General features: G+C 42.9%; 1 protein-coding gene across 3 annotated transcripts; it reads right to left on the bottom strand.

Moving 5' to 3' along the window:
- Window positions 1-905: 905 nt before the first annotated feature.
- On the bottom strand, window positions 906-12858 carry LOC147459588 (uncharacterized). Of its 3 annotated transcripts, none has more exons than XR_015187888.1 (4): window positions 12487-12858; window positions 11986-12107; window positions 10993-11065; window positions 906-1103 (listed from the first exon to the last, which is right to left on the bottom strand). XR_015187888.1 is itself a non-coding variant. In XM_086510819.1 (3 exons), exons 1-3 carry the CDS (start codon window positions 12771-12773, stop codon window positions 11049-11051), a joined length of 426 nt encoding a protein of 141 aa, XP_086366945.1. In that variant the 5' UTR covers window positions 12774-12858; the 3' UTR covers window positions 10365-11048. The 3 variants fall into 3 exon arrangements, 1 of the variants encoding a protein (XP_086366945.1); XR_015187887.1 differs by lacking the exon at window positions 906-1103 and adding an exon at window positions 10365-10678; XM_086510819.1 differs by lacking the exon at window positions 906-1103 and having other exon boundaries at window positions 10365-11065.
- Window positions 12859-20910: the final 8052 nt, after the last annotated feature.

The following is a 20910-nucleotide window of genomic DNA, read 5'->3' as shown; positions in this document are numbered from 1 at the left end:
GGAAGGCTACCAGAAGTTTCTCGTCCTCTTCACAATGAGAAAGTTACAACATCTAGCACTAGTGGAATGTCCACTCGAAGTCAAGACAAGAAACTTTCAGGCGTGATCGAGAAAAAGTAAGGGTCTTAAAGAATATCAAATCATTATCAACCTTGAAAGGTACAGAAGCAATCATGCTTGCCCAAAAATTGGGATACAAGGAGCCTGTGATCAAAGTACATGAAGCCAGGAATTATATAAAGCATCTAAAAATTCAGTATGATCTCAAATAGCCCTATATCAAGAAATGATGGAGCAATGTTTTGTAACATTTTGTCATTTACAAAGATCTTTATGTACTCAGAGACTTTTTTAGAGTACTTAGGGTTTCAAGATATATGAAGATGTAAATGATTAATAGTTTTTTAAATTGTCTTTCAATACTATAAGTAACTTCTGTGTTTCATACGCCAAATGCTCTTTTTTTTTAAAGCTTTTACAGTTGTTTGCTTTGAAATTTGAGTTCACTGTGCCATCAAGGACAATCTACATGCTCATAAGGTCAAATCTCACCCTATATGTCCTTGGGGGAATTTCACTTTATGGTTTCAACACCCTATGAATCTAAGGCCATAGGGTCATAGTTTGGCATGTGTTCTTGCATAGGACTTACTAAGTGTAACCACAAATTAGCACCCTATGTCCCTAAGGTCTTCAACACACTTAAGATCTCTGTATTAACTTTTTTTTTTAAATCATTTCAGGGCTTCTAAGAAAAAATGTTTTGCTATTAGATTATCACAAAATAGAAGAGCTCCCTTTCATATTACATCAAATATCACATTCAAACCAAGAGCAATGGTTTCATTATCTACCAACATCTTTCAAACATGACAAAAGAATGCTTATCTTGGATTTAGAGGGTGTGCTTCTTGCAACATTTGAGCTTCAATCAAGGCCAACTTGGACCAAGTACATGTGCATTGTAGAAGATAACAATGAGGTGTATGCGGTGCGTCCAGATGCAGAGTATTTCTTAAGATTTTGCTTTGAGTTCTTTGAAGTTTGGATTTGGAGCTGCCATCGTTTACAAAAAGCTCAACACATAATCAAGACCTGTTTTCCTACACAAAGTCACAAATTCAAGATGATTATGGATAACCGGTGCTGCCAAAATTCAAATTTCATGATCGGTTACAAAAGAGCCTATCACAAAAATCTTTCGACCATATGGAAGCTATTTGATTATTTAGATGGGGGCAACACTATAATATTTGATGATAGTCCATATCGAGTGATGTGGAATATGTAAGGAACTTATATGATTTTTCCAAAGTTTTGGAACCAACCTACTCAATTGCTTCAAATTTTTTAAAAGATGAAATTGTTCCATGGTTATGTGGATGGTTGTATGCTAAAGACAAGAGAGACTATACCATAAGAAATTTTGTAATGTTCCATCCTGATCCTGAGACTCACTATGTAATGCAATGTTATATGTCTCAAAGGACTCAAAATCTCAAGAGAAGGAGGCCATTTTAAGTGTACTAGTTAAGTATTCTAAATAGCATCTACCAAGTATTTGGCAATGTGTACTTTTAAAAATTTAAACTTGATGGAATGTTGTGGGATATCTTGAAACATCTTTAAGCTGTTTTTTTAATGGAGTGCATCCTATTGTCAGGAGACTTCTCTCATTCAAGTTCTTTGGTTTCATTGTTTGATGCTTCTATGGTATTGTTAACTTTTTCTTCTTATTAATTGTCTTTATTAAGTGATCCAAACAATCAAAATTTCTTGACATTTGGTAGTGTTACAAAACGGTGTTTTTTGAACACCCTCAATCTCGGAGATATCATACTCTTTCTAGTTAGTCTTTTATTGTACATGCGATGAAGACCATCATTTTTATGAAACTGTCAAGTTGGTGGTAATCTTTATGTTTATACTTTATACTATTTTGACATAATCAATATATACAATTCGTATTATTCACATCAAATGGTGTTTTTAAACACCTCCTTTTTTTGAGACACCATCTCTAAAACCTTTGAGTGAAGTTTTAAAGCATGTACTTGATGTAAAAAATCTTCATCTTAACATTGATTCTTTGGCACAAACTTATATTAGGAGTTTTTATATTGTAGTTTTATGTTAAGAAATAATTTCAAAGTTAGAATTATGATAGTTTATCTAAGTAAGTGCCTCATCTAACTTTGTATAGTTAAATAAAATACCAAATGGAATTATAGGTGCAATAGATGACATCTTATGGTCTTAGGGCCATAGGATACTCTATAGTATTGTTTAGATTTTTTAATTGTTTGTGAACATAGATCATAGAGGGTTTTTCTCACTACCATAGAGGATATCCTATGGCTTTGGGGCCACATGGTCTCAATATTGAGCGTAGAGGATTTCTTACTAGCGTAGAGGGTACCTTGTGGCCCTAGGTCCATAGGGTGCAAACACAGAGTATAGAGGATTTCTTACTAGCACAGAGGGCACCCTATGGTCTAAGGCCATATGGTGACAACATATAGAATAAAGGGTTTCTAACTAGCATACGAGGCACACCTTGTGCGCCTGGGGACATAGTGTGCCAACATAGAGCATAGAAGGGCTTCTTATTGGCATAAACAACATCTTGTGGCCCTAAGACATCCTACAGCCTTAGGGACATAGGGTGGCACATAAATAAAGTCCCATATGGCTTTGAAGGACTGGACCTCTTTATACGTTGGGACCAGCTAACAATCCTAACCCTATGGCTTTGAGGTCATAAAGAGACATATTAAAGTCATAGACATGTCTACAAAGAGCACCATATGACCTTAAGGCCATAGGTGCAATAGATGGCATCTCATGGTCTTATAGCCATAGGATACTATATAGTATTGTTTTGACTTTTTAAGTGTGAAATATTAGTTTGAATGTTGTTTAAATTATCGTGTATTTAAAACTTGATAGCATGCTACAAAACCATGACCAAGTATTTTGTTATACATGGATTAAAGTCACCAAATTATGACAAGAGTGTTTAATAGTATTTGCCTTTACATATTATCTTTTTTAATTGCTGTAATCAATCTATATGCTGCTTTAAAATCATATCAATTGGTTTTTTTGACACCTCATTTTTTGAGAAGCTACTTCTAGAAGCATTTGTTGAATTTTGAAAAGCATTGATGTCATACAAATCCTCTTTCCAAAAACTATATTGGAGGTTTATTCTTAAATTTTATAGTAGAGAAATTAAAATAGACTCATACAATCATGATAATTTATCTAAATTAAAGGCAACTAGAGCTTAGAAATCATTAAATAACACAATCCTAGCATACACATTTAGAATTTGTGAAACGAGATTTTTTCAAATTATTTAAAATGGTGTTGCACTTCGTTGAGCGTCAAATCTTAGTTTTGAAAAATCCAAAAGATTGAGATAATCGGCGTTCAATTTGGAGCCGTCGTATGTTATCATTGTCTGAACACTTTTTGAGAGTTTTAATAAACGTACCTCCCAAATTTGATATCCGAGTTTTTTTGAAAGCGAATATCAAAAATGAAATTAGGGACTTTTTATTATCTCTCTCTAAGCTAACCTGGCATTTCTTACAAGGCCCATTTTTGAGTCCAAACTTTTTCTAATGTCCCTCCCCTCTTCCATTCTGTTTGCCACATTTGGCATCCTTTGTAACCTCAAAATCCCTATCACTCAAATTTAACAGCCCAACATGTTCCTTCCATGGTGCTGATAGGTGTGACGGGAACATGTCTTGAATCTTTGAGCTTGAAAGTCTTGCTAGTACATCCATGTCAACAATGCTGGCACCTTCTTCCTCGAGGTCAAAATTTCCTATCAAAGATTGATTGCTTTTCCTCCCTCTTGCATCCTGCTTGCTGCACTTGGCAACCCAACAACCTTCAAGTCCCTGCTGCTTGCATTCAATAGCCCAGCTTCTGCCCCCTATGCTTTTCTTCTCCTCTTACATCGTGCTTGTTGTACTTCAAAAAGATGGTTCAAAATAGAATCTTCAAGGATCATGCAATGCCCAAGCTTTTTGTGAAACTCGTATTGATCGAAAGGTATTTTTCCATGGTTCAATTTTCTACTGATAGATCTCCATAAGCTCATTTTTCTTCCTTGTCTTGTTTTTGGGATCATCGACACTTGATTGCATTTTTGAGTTTTCAGGTTCTCTTTACACATAAAATTGAAACGCTTTATAAATTCCTATTGAGGCTTCAAGATTTGAATTACACCCCATTGATGATGGCCTCCTCGCATTGGAATTTAAACCAGGTTCATCGATGTTGTGCTATCAACCTCAAGTCTGTTTCGGCATAAAGGGTAGGTGGAGTGGCTACTAAGCCATGTATCGATGCACTTAAGGTGAAAGGCATGCTTGCCTTCCCATGAAAGTAATTACATTTACATTCACATACTGATCCAAGGTGCGGCATGTGATGAACACGGCAACCACTACTTTGGCATGCACGTGAGCACCAGGAAAACAGTGAGATGAGGTAGAAGGGGAAGAACGTGAGCAGGCACATATGCAAGGTCGCAAGTGGAAAAGATGCAAGCAATTGTGTGCATCGACCTATTGGCTTGGTACAAATCCTTCTTCTAAGCACATGTTTTCAGTATGATCAAAAGTGGAAAAACTCATTGCTTTTGAGTACTCCTCATTATGCTCTTCCTATTTATTCTCGACTTGTGTGGAAAACATTGTTTCTTCCTTCGATTGTCAGTGGATTTGCTGCATCTATGTGGACATAAAACCGGTGACAAAAGAGATGGGAGGCTATTCCAAGAGGAAGTGCATGCAAACACGCCCGCACGAAAGAAGCTAGGCGCTGCAGCGTACAGGGAGGGGAGCGTGGATCAAGGTAGAAGAAATGGGAGGTGTGAGGTGGGATTTAAATGTGAGTTGCAGTGTGAGGAGCACTTTCTGGGTGGCGACACCTCTCTCTCTCTCTCTCTCTCTCTCTCTCTCTCTCTCTCGTTAGATAATATTTACTTTTCTCAACCACTCGTATGTGCATTTGAACACATTAAAATGTTGCTTCTACATGATCAAACACAACACTACAGGATTTGATTGCATGACCTTGATCGAGACCTAAACAAACAAAACTAAGAGCAGCATCAGCTTCAAGGTTCCCATCTCCAATAATATCAAGTTAACTAATTAGTACAATCGAAAGGTGTAATGGATGCCACAATCTCAGCATTGAACATCATTTTGACAATTGCTGACATATATTAGTCACTAATAATGGTGCCAACGTCATATATGAAAACAAATCCAGACACTTCAGTCCGTGCAACTTCTGTCTCCACTTCTACTTGTGTTTCACCAGGATGGCCATTAACCCTACACTATCTGAACTCAATTTTTTAAGCGTACTTTCCTCTCAAGCATAGTACGGATTATGGCTAACACAACTAAATAAGAAGATGATAGCTGAGCTCTCCCACGATTTAACCTTCAAATCATGCTCCTCAAAGCCAAAAAAAAAACATGGGTGAGTTTTTAATTAACGAGTCACGACACATGAAAACTTGAAGGTCTAATCTTTGCTCGTGCAGTTGGCTGCTTGACGTCCCTTCAATGATGATCAACGACCAGTCGGCGGTGGAGGGACACGAGAGGGAAGGGTGTCCTCGTCAGGGGAGCACCACAAAGGTGGAGTGCAGGATGAGAGATTGTGCTAACTCTGTTGACAGACTCGGCTGCAAGGAGAAGCTGAAGGGTCAGAGGAAAACATTGTTGACGGAGTGGGCTAAAGAAGAGGTTGTGGATGAAGTGCATTGCAAGAAGAATCTGAAGGAGTCGGCGGATGATGGGCCGGGGTATCGTGGAACAGGATGTATATACATTGTCACTGAATATCAAATTCCTGAAATGACGACGTAGTGACCCCCAATTAGCCTGGTACAGTCCGACATGCTTTGCTTCTCTTATGACATGCACATCGCAGACGAGTCATTGATCACCTTACTATTCACGGCCTTCACGTCCATGATCGAACTCCTAACCTCAGACGACGACATGGGGGATGCCCAAGCGTGGCACGCTTCGACATGCACATTGCATGCACCACCTTACTATTTACGCCCTCCAGTCCATGTGTATTGCACCAAGCTGCCTGTTCGAAATGCCATGGTTCCAAGCTCTCTAACACACATCTAATCTCTCGTGGAGAACTTGAGAAGGTTGCATCTCTCTGTTTGGTGCTCGCACGTGATGTTTAGGTGCATCACGTCTCTCTGGCTAGGTACTACACCGATGGTCTGGTGGATATGATCAATATGTCTACCATTCCCATCTCCAATAGTTATTCGCCCAACGCCGAGGGGATGCAGAAGCTGGTTAGGGCCGAAGGCCCACACACAAAGACAGAGGATCGACACACACGAACACAACAAAGCTCGCATGAGTTCTGTTTCTCTCTCTCTCTCTCTCTCTCTCTCTCTCTCAGTGTTAATCAGGAGTGACATGAATGTACTCGTGTGACATTAAGGTGGTAGCTTTCGCCCAGTAGCCTTCAATTCAAAATTGAACTCCCCTAAGCCGGCAAATAAATATTCTCTCTCTCTCTCTCTCTTCATTTCATCAGATGCATCTTATTATTAGAGTGCTCTTTTCATTCGCCGGATGCATCTTAGTTAAACCCAAACGTTGCCCTTTTATAAGGCCATTTTTTTGCCAGAGTACACTCCTTACGGACATATTTTGTGAGGAAATTGACAAACTATAACTCCAAATTTCCCCAAATTTTGTAGACTTTCTGCCAAATACTCAAAATTTATATTTACATATGAAAATTCTATTTTTGATTGCCTTAAATTGATTCACATAACATTGTACTAGCTTGCACGACCCGCCTACCGACGGATCTCGCTCACTTTTACTATGACACAAATTAAATTAATGACACACATGCTAGAAGTCTGAGCAGCTCTCTCATTGGATGGGTGGTCATACACACACACACACACACACACAGTCCTGTATCCAGTTCTCATGGGTGGTCCTCTCTCTCTCTCTCTCTCTCTCTCTCTCTCTCTCCATATCAAGTGTTGTCGAATGCCGCCGGAGCATATATGTCTAGCTCTTCGATCTCTCTCTCTCTCTCTCTCTCTCTCTCTCTCTAATGTTAAATCACTCGTGCGCCTATGTACTCTCTTCAGTTAACATTGCAGAGCAAGAGGACGTGGTCACTTCACGTTTAGTGGCAAAAAAGAACTAAAAATACCTAGTAGTATATTTATAATTGACTTCTCACATTTACACCTGCATTGGCACTAAACAGGTTGACTTACAAATTTTATAACAATTATCAATAAGTTGAATGAGTTCACCTCCTCGGCCCTTCTGTCCTTGATCGCCTCTTGCTGCTCTTAGTGACGTTTCAAGCCGGGCTGCGAAACTGGCGGGTATGATGTGCTTTCTTGGAAGTTGGGTTATCCAAGTAGCTAGGTGTCTCGCTCTCTCTCTCTCTCTCTCTCTCTCTCTCTCTCTCTCTCTCTCACATATATACCGGAACTCATCGGATGCAGCAAAGTTTGACACATGGCACTGAAGAACCAATCTCCTTAATATATAGTATTGGACATATCCAGCAATCAATGCACTCCATGAGACAACACTGCAAAGAGGAAGCTCGTCCAGGACCTGTTGCACTCTGAAAAGTGTAGTGCACTTGACATAGATACTGATTAAGGTGTTGCTTAAGTATGTGTTCTTTTCAAGTAACCCAATATCATGAATATTAGCATGTATCCTACTGCCTTGGTACTTCTTTGGCGCAGTCTTTAGTGAGCTCACAAAAGAAAGGCCTATTCTCTTCCCCTCCATGTAGCGGATATTGTTCCTTTCTTGGTGCTGAAAATAGTCTAGAGCTTCATGGCCCTGACCATGTTGGACATGTCCTACACTCAATACACTCCATGAGACAACATTGTTGACACGAAGCTCATTGAGGACCTATTGCGCGCTGCGAAGTGCATTGCACTTGACATAGATACTGCCCTCTGAGAAGTGCACCACACTTGATATGCATATTTGTCTACCGGAACTCACCAGATGCATCAAAGTTTGACACATGGCACTGGAAAACCAGTCTCCTCAATATATAGTATTGGACATATCCAGCAATCAATGCACTCCATGAGACAACACTGCAAAGAGGAAGCTCGTCGAGGACCTTTTGTGCTCTGAAAAGTGTAGTGCACTTGACATAGATACTGATTAAGGTTTTGCTTAAGTATGTGTTCTTTTCAAGTAACCCACTATCATGATTATCAGCATGTATCCTACTGCCTTGGTACTTTTTTGGCGCAGTCTTTAAGGGAGCTCACAAAAGAAAGGCCTATTCAATTCCCCTCCATGTAGCGGATATTGTTCCTTTCTTGGTGATGAAAATAGTCGAGAGCTTCCTGGCCCTGACCATGTTGGACATATCCTACAATCAATACACTCCATGAGACAACATTGCTGACACGAAGCTCATTGAGGACCTATTGCACTCTGAGAAGTGCATTGCACTTGACATAGATATTGCCCTCTGAGAAGTGCACCACACTTGATATGCATATTTGTTTATCTTGCAATCAATGCACCCCATGAGACCACTACGAATAAGAAGCTCGTCGAGGACCTATTGCACTCTACAGAAAACAACCTAGAGCTTCCTAGCTTTGACCTTATTGGACATATCCATCAATCAATGCACTCCATGAGACAACACTACAAAGAGGAAGTTTGTCGAGGACCTATTGCGCTCTGAAAAGTGTAGTTCACTTGACATAGATACTGATTAGGTGCTGCCTAAGTATGTGTTCTTTTTAAGTAACCCACTATCATGAATATCAGCATGTAGCCTACTAGCATGTATCCTACTGCCTTGGTACTTCTTTGGCGCAATCCTAAGTGAGCTCACAAAAGAAAGACCTATTCTCTTCCCCTTCATGTAGGGAATATGGCTCCTTTCTTGGTGCTTCTTTGCTCTGCTTCCTCTCTCTCTCTCTCTCTCTCTCTCTCTCTCTCTCTCTCTAGGGCGGACAACTCTGGCCAGTTGTGCTCTCTCTCTCTCTCTCTCCAGCTGCTAGGGACAATACGTTGGTAGTGCTAGCAGAATCCAGATTCCCCATGCGTGCTCCCATGCACAACGCTTCAAGAAGTGCACCACACTTGGCTTTGCCTGCCCTGATCAATCTGCTTGCTCGTCCGCACTGTAGACCTAGCTCAGGCGACGTCAACCACCCCCACGTTGCACAAAATGCTCCAAGTGTCGAGGTTCAAAAACAATCTCCTGGCGCGAAAGCTCGCTCTGTGTGTGTGTGTGTGTGTGTGTGTGTCGCGAGGCTCTCAATGGGACACTAATCAAAACTCGTCGGACCTTGCAGCTGTTGACACGTGTCCCCCTGAATGTCTCTCTGCTTAATATATAGAATAGATAGCAAACGCTGAAAATAGACAGTTGCTGCATGTGTCGACGTATTATCGCAAGTGTAATGTTGCAAGTATGAGCATAACCGATCACAACTCTTAACGCAAATACAGATAAGCATTAGTCAAAGTTTTGCCACAACATCAATATGTCCCTACGATTTTAATTAAAATTAAAATCAAAATCGTAGAGTAGTTGGAATCTCAGGAAATTCTCCCCCTCTCTCTCTCTCTCTCTCTATCTCTCTCTCTCTTAATTGCATGGCGAGAAAGAAGAGTATTTTAACGTCGTGGAAAACTATGAGAGAGAGAGAGAGAGAGCGCGCACTTTCTTCATACATGATCGACAAACTTGCAGGGCGGGTGGAAGAACAGGACGCAGAGCAGAGTTGGGTGCAAAGGATGGCCGTTTGCCAGTGGGAGCAAGGGACGAGGACATAGCAAGGATGGTGGCAGAGAGGGAGGCTTGAAAAATTCATGAGAAAAAATTCTGGTGGCATAGAAGGGAATTATTTAAACAAGCCCTTCCAATGACAAATTCACGAGAAATTTTTGACCAACACGTGCCTTGAAAAGGACAGATCGGCGGCTAACCCTCTCGGAGGGACCACATAATGCATGCCTACATGACCATTGTTGCCCAAAGCATTAAATAAGACAGGCTAACAGATGTGCAATCCTCTCCTCTCTTGATGATAACTTAACCCCTGTGAATCACTGCTTAAACATTTTAAGGGCCTTGCATTTTATTGTCATACTACTACGACGTCTGAGTTTTGTGCCAAAATCTAGGTATCTACTGGGCTAAAAACCCGCATGGTTTCACTTGATACTTAATGTCAAAATATATCACTACCAAGAATTCTGATTTTCTTCCGGGGAAGTTGCGACAAAAATCAGGATATGTGAGGACTGCTCCACTGTTCAACCAGACAATTTCTCCATTAAAGATGTGGTCACGCAAAGCATAATAATGCTTAAGACGTTACCGACGCTACTATGCCAAAATAGGCATATAGTTGGATAGAGACAAATAACTGGTGAATGTGTGGCCATGCATGAGGCTCAGTTATTTCAAAAGTAACCGATAGCTATGCATTGTGTGATCACTACCTCAGATACAAACTCAGAGAGCTGAGTAAACAACGCATGCGTGCACTGCATTAAGCCCAGTTCAGGTTCAGTCGGGCCGGCGGCATAGAAGAAGCAAGGGGCGTGCGTCCCACGTGGCGCAGCTGAAAAAAGGAGTAGCAAGTTGAGCTAAGATCATTGGATGTCTATAAGGCCCTACCATTTCAGTAAGTAGTCTTTCTCCGTTTCGTCTGAACAGGGCTATCAAAACTAACACCCAGACAAATCAGCCTTACTAATCTCTTCTGATATCACACCAATCACCAAGACACTGGCCTAATGCATGCAGACGATTCCTCTCCCTACAAGCCTCAGCACGAAAAATGCACATTTCTTTTAATCTTTCAAGTTCACTAGTCTTCCAGAAGTGTAAAACAAAGGTTTAAAATCCTGGTGTTGCTTGGCTTGTAGCACGTACAAAGGTCATGTAGCCCAAGGGGTTCGAGCGCTGCACTGACCAGCTGTACCATTCCTTTACTTGTCAACTTGACCTGCAAGAGAAGCCATAGTCTACGCATCAGTCTTTTGGAGATGTGTGTCTCAAATTATCATTGTGCTGTCTGAAGGTTTGATAATGCTGATTAGGAGCAAGACCAAAAAGACCTCATATACTGCCTAACATCTTTGAAAATTTATACTGCCTAACATCTTTGAAAATTAGTGCAAAAATGTGAGAAAATAGCCCACATTCTACATTTTCTCTTCGAGAAAACAAAAGAAAAGAAAATGTATGATTAGGAAAATGCTTTATCCCCAATGTGCAGCGCGTAATTTCATAATGGGAGAGTTGAACAAACAACTCAGCAAGTCATGCATCCACACACACACACACACACACAAAAAAAAACCATCGTTTGCGCAATTACAAGCAAGCTTGACAACTGCAAGAGGTGCACGCATGCATGCACACACCACACACAAACATATTGGCACATACGGTAGGCCATAAGAGCGTGCACATTACCATAAGCTCACGAGATAAGCACAAGGCATGACATATGAACATATGATTTTCAGCACAATCGGTCGGCTTGGCATATGGCGAATGCAGTGCTACATCACCAACTCCTCACATTAACAAAAGATGACTGTGGCACATCACCACGCATTGACAGTGAGATGTGGAAATCAAAATTAAGGCAATCAGTACGTGTATGATATTGAAAGGCGTAAAATATAGGCGGTAGGAAAGATTGAATCAGTATAAGAAAATACATCCATACTCCCACGTCGTGGAAATCGCAAGCTATAGACGCATGAGCACATTCATACACATTACAAGAGTACGTCATGCAAGGTTAAAATGAGGTAGTGAAGTCGCAATCCAACAGACATGAAGAGTGAGAATAAGTACACTACGAAAGCATACGCAGATCCTGAAGAAAAATAAATTCATGCACAGAAAATGTACCCAATTTGCCGAGACCCTTGCATGTAGGACAAACAATTTGAGCTAGATCCTTGCGGGCGGCATTAGCAGACAACGCAGAGCCTGACTTTCTTACAAAACCCGCACCATCGCATTGGGGACACCTGCAAAATTCACCACATATTTCGCCCAATTAATAAACAAGCTTATGGCATAAGGCTACAAATGCAACAACACTTCGATCAAGAACATTTACAGACGACTCGACCCTTTCCGAGCCGAACAAGGAGGCTTACTGTGTAGCGATCCATGTTCAGGAAAAATCATTGTCAACCGTACACAATTCCTTTTGAACTAAGAGGAATTTTGCAAGTTTGAGCTCATTTTCTCTGTTTTTACAGTAATTTTCTCTAAATCTGGATCATACATTACGCTCTCTCTCTCTCTCTCTCTCTCTCTCTCTCTCTCTCTCAACCAGGGTAAAATGCCGTGCTCAAATTTTCTTTTCTTGCACACACGCAAGGGCAAGATACACCTACTTACAAGTCTTTGCGGGCAAAGAGAACAGGGTACGCAGTGCCTATGAGGGCGACGGCTATGGCGCCAGCAATGAGATAGCTGGTGCCCTCGGGGGAGACGTCACCAACAGCACAGACAAGACGAGCTCTTCCTCTGCAGAGCTTGCTCTGCAGGCTGGGGGATCCACGACCAGAGAGGGGAGCGACTTGCAAGCCAGAGAAGCTCTTGCGGACAGTCCTCTTAGCGGCGAATGAGGCAGCAGAAGCAGAGGAAACGCAGGCATGCTGCTGGGCGATGGAGAAGGTAGCCATGGAAGATATACAATGGGCGATCTGTGTATGTACGTATGTAAGTTATGGGTCGTTAAATCTGTGCTTCTCTCTCACCACTGCGCAAAATGCAGCGAGCTCTATATACCCTCGTGTTGGAAATGTATGGACACTGTGCAGATATGGATAATGTTTTCAAATTATGATGTGGCACTGCCATATCCATTTGGCTGGCTCAAAATGGGTGGACGATTGTTGTGTGTGCATGGCCTGTAGGCCATTGCCCACATCATGCAAGACATTCATGTTTTCTCAATGGAGAGCTCTAGATCTGGATCTCCAGGTGGGCCTTCTCCCACATCTTTGGTTGGTAAATTCTTTTTCCTTCTTTATTACACACTAGTAAAGCGGCGGAGGCGGCAGCATGGCCCCTCTTTCCCTCACTTGGCCCCACCCCACCCCACCCCACCCCACCCTACCCCCCTCCCCATCTTCCAAGATCCTGGCCCACATCAAAGCATGTGAGAGAGGAAACATGCAAGGTGGTTGGCAAAGCAGTAGTACAATGGCAGATGTCGTAGATATGCAGTGGTATAAGGGGCAGAGGTATGGTGTCTGATCACAATAGAAAGCTACATCCTCCTCTCATCCAAGCCAGAGGTCACAGTGCTAGCCCTTGCAACAATATTTCACCTCTGAGGTGCACTGGATATTGATGGTTGGATGTTGGTCAAAGGTGTTGGCTCAATGTTGCCATAGTCGCCAATGCCCTACTACGTTGTCTCCATTTGTAGCAGGTTTGAAGGCCAGACACAAAGGCACACACTGGAAGGATTCTCTCTCTCTCTCTCTCTCTCTCTCTCTCTCTCTCTCTCTCTCTCTTACTGAGCTCAATGTTGCCATAGCCGCCAATGACCTGTTGCGTTGTCTCCATTTATAGCAGGTTTGCTACCTTCATTCCTTGACTGCCTTGTCTTTCGTGTATACCCACCATCAGCTGCTTTGCAGAGCAGCCTCACCCTTGCGCTTCCCCCTCTAACATTGCCACGTAGCTTGGGTGCCTCGCTATGACAACCCGCATCACTGCACACCCTCTGTGTGGTGTGGGGAGCACCCCTCAATGCCACCCCGTTTTGCGCAACACCCCTCATGCATGTGCAAAGCCGAGACCCACAATCTGCCACTTTTCCATGTAGCTTGGTTGCCACGCTCTAACAACTCGTAGCATTGCACACCATTTTTCATGCAAACCTTTGCGTACTATCGCAAGCACCCATCATCCTCACCCCATTCCACACAACTCTATCGTTTGCTTGCAACAACACTACTACCATGCCATAACTCTCCTTCGCATGCTCAAAAAACGCATGCGCCATGTGTCATCAAGAGCACCTACTCTCTCTAAACCTTGGTTGTGAACCTCACCCTGTTGCTACTGATGATGATATATGGCACTTGGGAGACCCTGCCACCTCTCTCCCACAGCCAGGCCTTTCGGTTGAAGGAGACGCATTGAGCATTATGATGCACAATATATCGAGCCGTCGCCCATTTGTTGGACGATCCAGCTTGTAGCAGTCCTGGTGGTAGCCCAAGTCCCTGCAAAATCAGCTACACACCCTTCTCCCCCCTGCACAACAGCTCTCCAATCGTCTTTCTATCGATCGCCATGCGTCCGCCTTTCTAATACCACCTCCCAGTAGTTGTTTGAGTTTGTCTCGACCTCGCCTATCCCATGAAACCTATGCTTGCCAACTGATGTGGACAAAGAGAAGGAGCCCATCTAGTCGTGTGACCACTCTAGGTAGACGGGTAGTGTTGTCCGATGCGGACCACCACTCAATGAGTGCTTAGCTTCCACTACAGACACGCCTGTTGCATAGCTTGCGGGCAAACGCCCACCAACATGTTGTCCAAGCTCTTTGTGAAGATGTTGACATGAGTATATTCAGAGCACAATGCATGATTCGACGACCCCTTGCAAGCTAGCCATGCATTGGTGGCCGTCACAAAGAGAGTACATAAAAGCAACATTGTGTGAATGTAAAATCTTGAGAGAGACATAAGCTTGGCTTTTCATGCTCAATGAACATGACCGTATTAATTCACAAAATGTCCCAACCTACCTAGAAACATGGCGCACAGTATTTTGCTACCTCTTCTCTCTTTCCACCCACAGATTCAAGTTCTGTGTGTGTGTGTGCATCTTCTCTCTCTCTCTCTCTCTCTCTCTCTCTCTCTCTCTCTCTCTCTCTCTCTCTCTCACACACACACACACACACACACACACACACACACACACACACACCCCTAAGTTACCTACCATGGTGGTAATAAAACTTTCCAATTTGTAAGTTGTAAGAGATTCTCTTTGTGACGGCCCTTATGCTTGCCAACTGATGTGGACAAAGAGAAGGAGCCCATCTAGTCGTGTGACCACTCTAGGTAGACGGGTAGTGTTGTCCGATGCGGACCACCACTCAATGAGTTCTTAGCTTCCACTACAGACACGCCTGTTGCACAGCTTGCGGGCAAACGCCCACCAACATGCTATCCAAGCTCTTTGTGAAGATGTTGACATGAGTATATTCAGAGCACAATGCATGATTCGACGACCCCTTGCAAGCTATCCGTGCATTGGTGGCCGTCACAAAGAGAGTACATAAAAGCAACATTGTGTGAATGTAAAATCTTGAGAGAGACATAAGCTTGGCTTTTCACGCTCAATGAACATGACCGTATTAATTCACAAAATGTTCCAACCTACCTAGAAACATGGCACAGTATTTTGCTACCTCTTCTCTCTTTCCACCCACAGATTCAAGTTCTGTGTGTGTGTGCATCTTCTCTCTCTCTCTCTCTCTCTCTCTCTCTCTCTCTCTCTCTCTCTCTCTCTCTCTCTCTCTCTCTCACACACACACACACACACACACACACACACACCCCTAAGTTACCTACCATGGTGGTAATAAAACTTTCCAATTTGTAAGTTGTAAGAGATTCTCTTTGTGACGGCCCTTATGCCTGCACCATAGTTATGTTGAAAAAGAAGCCGCCCCTGCACCATCACCTGCATGCAACACACTATTTTGTTGCTCCTCTTCTCACACTACTTTATTTCTTGCTCCTCTTCTCTTGTTCCTCACGTTGTTTTATTTCTTGCCCCTTGTTAAATCAAAACCAACTTATTTGAGCTTCCCACTTACACACAGAGACGAAAAGGGTTCTCTGAGTATAATCCAAGATGCAGACCCAAGTGATTTTCCCGACAGAGGGGCTGCCTCTAAGGGACTTTGTGGCTTTAGGGAGAGCGATGAGGGGAAGAGTAGAGAAACAGAGGAGACACAGGGGAAGAAGAAAAGAAGCTGGGCCTGTAGTAGAGAGCTTCACCCAAGACAGTTGCTGTGTCATCTGAGATTGGCTATTCTTAAAACTTTTCCCGATTCTCCTGCTCTACTTCCAGTAACAGTTCCGCGCACACTCATAGTTGAAGAGGTGCTCCTACCCCTCTCTCCATGTAAGCCTTCCTTGTGTAAGCCCAACAATGCCCATGTGTGGGAATGGGACTCGGGAGCCTCACTAAGCACCAAGCATGGCAAAGGTAGAGTATGAGGGGGAGAGAAACGTTGGCTATAAGCCTTTGGATGCAACCAACCCTGGATCCGTTGAGGCCAGTAAGGCTGATGCGCACACCTAGGCGACCCGGTTCCATTTTTTGAGATGGGCAATCAGTGCTCAGAGCACACAGGTAGGGCCGCAGCCTGCTCGTATATTACCTGCAATATCCGTCGTTCCAGCACGGATAAATAAATTGAAGTCATGAAGGTGGGGTCGCAAGCGGTCAAGGACTCGAGGCCTCTCGAGGGGACTGTGTCTCTTTCGCGCAGTCTCTCTCTCTCTCTCACCTGTACCGCTAACGACTACAGAGCACACCGCCTGAGAGAAAGTCGGATGGAGGATTGAGTGCCGTGTGTTTTGGGGGGGGAGCCGGAATTCCCTCCCCTTTTATAGATAGTATAGATTCACCTTCCACTCCAAGATGATAATAAGCCTCCATTCGCGCGGGCATGTCACTCGGCCTCATGTCCCAAGTGTTAAACAAGACTCATTCAGCACTACCAAACGAGGCAGAACCCGCAAATGCCAGCATAACTAGCCCACATGACCTTATAATTGTACAATGTATTAAAATTGTTTTTACATGTGGGCTGAGGAATATATTGTGGTGTACCCAAGAATAAGACCAAACTGAGTGTGCCTCCTCTATGGGAGTGCACCTCCTTATGTTATGGAAGAGAGTTGGTTACAACCATAACGTGTCCGACCACACTAGGTGGCCGGACTCTACCTGCACGACCACACACCACACCTCCCCCCTTAGGGAGAAAAAGATGGACATCTTTTTACAAGATTGAACCGAGAAGGGACTCCACATGACTGAAGTGATTGCATCAACTCCACCGCCTCATCCGGGGGGAGTGAGCTTACAACGACTTAGGGGCTAGAAATTGAACTTGGGGGACTAAACTTGACATCATGCCGATCATCATCAAGGCATGGAACTCGTACATCTCGCTTGTGCAAACATTAGGTCGCTATCCCAATGAAATGGACAAGACGAGGAACTTCTATAGGAGCGACTGTAAAAGATACAACTTTTTTGTGCGACATGCATCATCTCCAAAAGGGGCTTGGTGTGTGATGATAACAAATATAGATTACGAAATGAGCTGCAGTTGACAAAACTATCACTAAAAACATAAAGAAAGGATGAATTGTGTGGTTCTGTATGATAACTATGAGAGCATAAAGACTGGGCACCTCTGCAACGTGGTTGCAATAACTCCCTTTTCTCGGCTCACTTGCAAGATCTCCGACTTGACTGGCTGCATAGGAATCTTGCAGCGTTGAGCCGGCCGATCGAGATATTTTGTTCTAGTTCTGCTATGCAGGACCTTTGATCTACACAACGGCCTGTGATTAGAGAAGTCTTGCACCCATTGCGAGATCAAATGGAAAAAAAAAAGGACTAAAACTCTTTGAAAAGCAAACTCTTGTGCCCTCCACAATACTCGTAGCAACCCTTTTATGTCAGGAACGATGACATCCTCAAGACACCGCGATGAGGAGGAGTCGACCTTGAGGATTGGAGCAAGAACAACTGAGAGAGAAAGCAGCATAAGAATTAATGCACCCTCAAAAAGAATAGCTAAGGCTCTAGAGGGCAGGAAGAAAACAGTGTTGAGGAGCACGATGCTGAAGCTGAAGGCGTGTATTGCCAGAGAGGACTTGTTGATACAGCTGAGGGAGAAGCGACAAAGAGAGCCAAAATTTGATGTTCTGCACCACCACCAGGTGTCATCAAAGGTCGTCGTCGACGTCATCACTTCTGCAAGTTTCTTTGCTCGTTTTCTGCCAAGGAAGAGGAGCTGCAGCAGTGAGGAGATTAGTTGTACTAGTTTTTGTTGCTTGACTAGCTCGAGCCCCATGTTGAGGTATCTACTTAGTAATTCAAAAAGGCCCAACCCAGAATTTGTTGCAGGCGGTGCCCTGTCTGCATGAGCAGTTGTGCTTGTTGGTAGCTGCGAAAACGCTACCATGCCATGCATAAGAGGAGCCTCTGATCTGCATTGATTTCCTAGCCAAATGTCGGTCTTTCTTCGACTGCCAAGCTTGCAACCTGCAACACTTCTGCGTCTTCTCAAATTGCAGCAACAAATGGACCTCAACTCAGCCTTTCTTGGAGTCCATTTGATCTGATCGCCAGCAACAACTTCTGGATTTTCGGTAGCAAGAGCAAGAGCATTGTACTGAGTTTCAAGAACCGGACTTATCCCATTTTTGAGCTTCAATTCTTGGAATGATCCGGACATCATCTTCAATTACTGGACACAGTGAGACTGGACGTGATTGCCAGCGAACTAGGAAAGTGAAGAAGAGAGTTGAGAGGAGTGAAGTGGCAACTGATCTGGCAAGAGTGTACTGTAGGATGAACACCAATTAAGAAAAAGGCTCTGCAAGAAAAATTGCAGAAGCAGACACGCTGTGTTGAGCTCCACCTAGAGCTTGCTATGGAAGATGAGAGCTTTCAGTGACGAAGCTGACTGATCGAGGAGATGTGTCGGCCTGGCGGCGCTGGTTACATAAAATGCAAAACCAAGGATAAGAAGCGTGGGTGACCTGGACCGCTGAAGAAACTTTAGTAGAAACAAAGAGGCTTGGAGGATGCACTAAAGTGTCTCTGCGTGCATGGCTTCAGTGTTAACACAGGCTGAGAGAGTGGTGCTATCAGTCGGAATCGCAGAAGGCTTTGCTACCCTGTATCCCATGAGAAGATTGCCATCTTTGGATTCCCAAGAAAACCAAGAAAGGGTTTTTTAACTAACCCTTGCCCGCCTCCTCCACCAATGTGGTGTACACGAGAATAAGACCAACCTGAGTGTGCCTCCTCTATGGGAGTGCACCTCCTTATATTATGGAAGAGAGTTGGTTACAACCATAACATGTCCGACCACACTAGCTGGCCGGACTCTACCTGCACGACCACACACCACAATATGAGAAGGTTTGCATCACAACAATTTCCACAAAGATTAGTGTGGTCTAACCAAAGGACACTGCGAAGACTCTAGAGGAGCACCTTCTAGATGCCAGACAACTCTAACAATGTAGGGCTAGTGAAATATCATCGACTGAAGTAGAAAAGGTGGTACTACATTTCAATTGCATAGTAACCACCATGATATTACCATCAACAACAAAGTTGTAAGGAGGAAATGATGTTGTCAATTATTCTGCAAAAGGAATATGGTAATGTGACCTTGACATGTATAGTGTCCAATAGCACATATACATATATGCAACATTTGACTCTTGGTGATCCATCCATAAGGAGGTTCACAGACATCTCAACATTAGGACGTTGGAATGAAGAATTGTGCATGAAAGGCCTAGAAAACATGACATCTATACTATCTATACTATAGATAAAGGGGGGAGGGATTATGGCATCCCCCCCCCCCCCCCCCCCCCCCCCCCCCCCATGTGGCAAAAGGATAACTTTTCCAGATCACTCACGGTGCCGTGAGTATCAAAGCTAGTGTATGGTTTTGTGACTAGATATGAGCCCTCTCTTTTGTGTGAAAGAAAGGATTGTGTGGAGTCTTCAATCCCATTCAAAACTTTCATAGAATCTCGCCCCCAATTACATAGTCATAACTTGAAACTACCGAAATGAAATCACGACCTTTATCTTCACAACGATCATTTTATAATTTTGTAGGGATCTAAAAGCTTCCATATTTTGAAGCCCATACACCATTTTGATAAAGGAAAACTCTAATTCACTACCTCGCGAACTTAGATACAAGATAGTGGGAGAGGCAGGACTATACTACACACCGTAGAGAAACCATGAAGTGAAGTACCCAAGATGGAAAAATTTGCAGTGTTTTTCCACTAGAAAGAGTTCTCTCTCTCTTCCCCATGGCCAAATGTACTAATGTGTCAAGTTTTAAGCCTTTATTTCATTTTTCACAAAAATTAGGTCATTTCTAGCTCATTTTAATTTCTAAAAACTCCCAACCAATGTTGAAAAAATCCATAAATTTGTGGGATCACTCACGTAAACTCAAATAACATAGATATAGATATGCACTAGTTTTCATTACTTTTTCATTTTGGGTCACTTTTCGTGAAATTTCGTGATGATTTTTGCTACTCGAAGGGTTCAGCATTCAATACTCCCCTATATAACGTGTGTTTGCAGGGCATTAAAAAATCCCATTATAACATGTTTGAAGTAAAAAAATGATCCCTTATTTTAGGTTTTTTTCCAAAATCAAGAATAAAAACCCCTTATTATAATGTATCTTTATTACATTGCCTGAGACTTTTGCATTTTAAAACCCCTCCTTTTGAGCTCACGTTATACATCAACATGATTATATAGAGCACACCTCGAGGTCTGTTAGCTGCTATTTTTGACAAATTTTGTCCGCAGCAATCTTTGTAGGTGAGGTGAGTGTGCCACTATCAAATGTTAGTCCTTTTTTAACCTTGAGAAAGTCTTCACACGGTCTTCAATACTGTATGCAACAAAATTACGGCACCCCCTCAAATCTATAGCCTTATCTTCTTCCTTGTCTTCACATTTGATGGGCACATCATTAAGAGATGG

The sequence above is a fragment of the Adiantum capillus-veneris genome, chromosome 4, assembly GCF_014529385.1.
Source record: "Adiantum capillus-veneris isolate H3 chromosome 4, ASM1452938v2, whole genome shotgun sequence".
Taxonomy (NCBI): domain Eukaryota; kingdom Viridiplantae; phylum Streptophyta; class Polypodiopsida; order Polypodiales; family Pteridaceae; genus Adiantum; species Adiantum capillus-veneris.
This window is presented reverse-complemented; position numbering and strand designations above follow the sequence as displayed.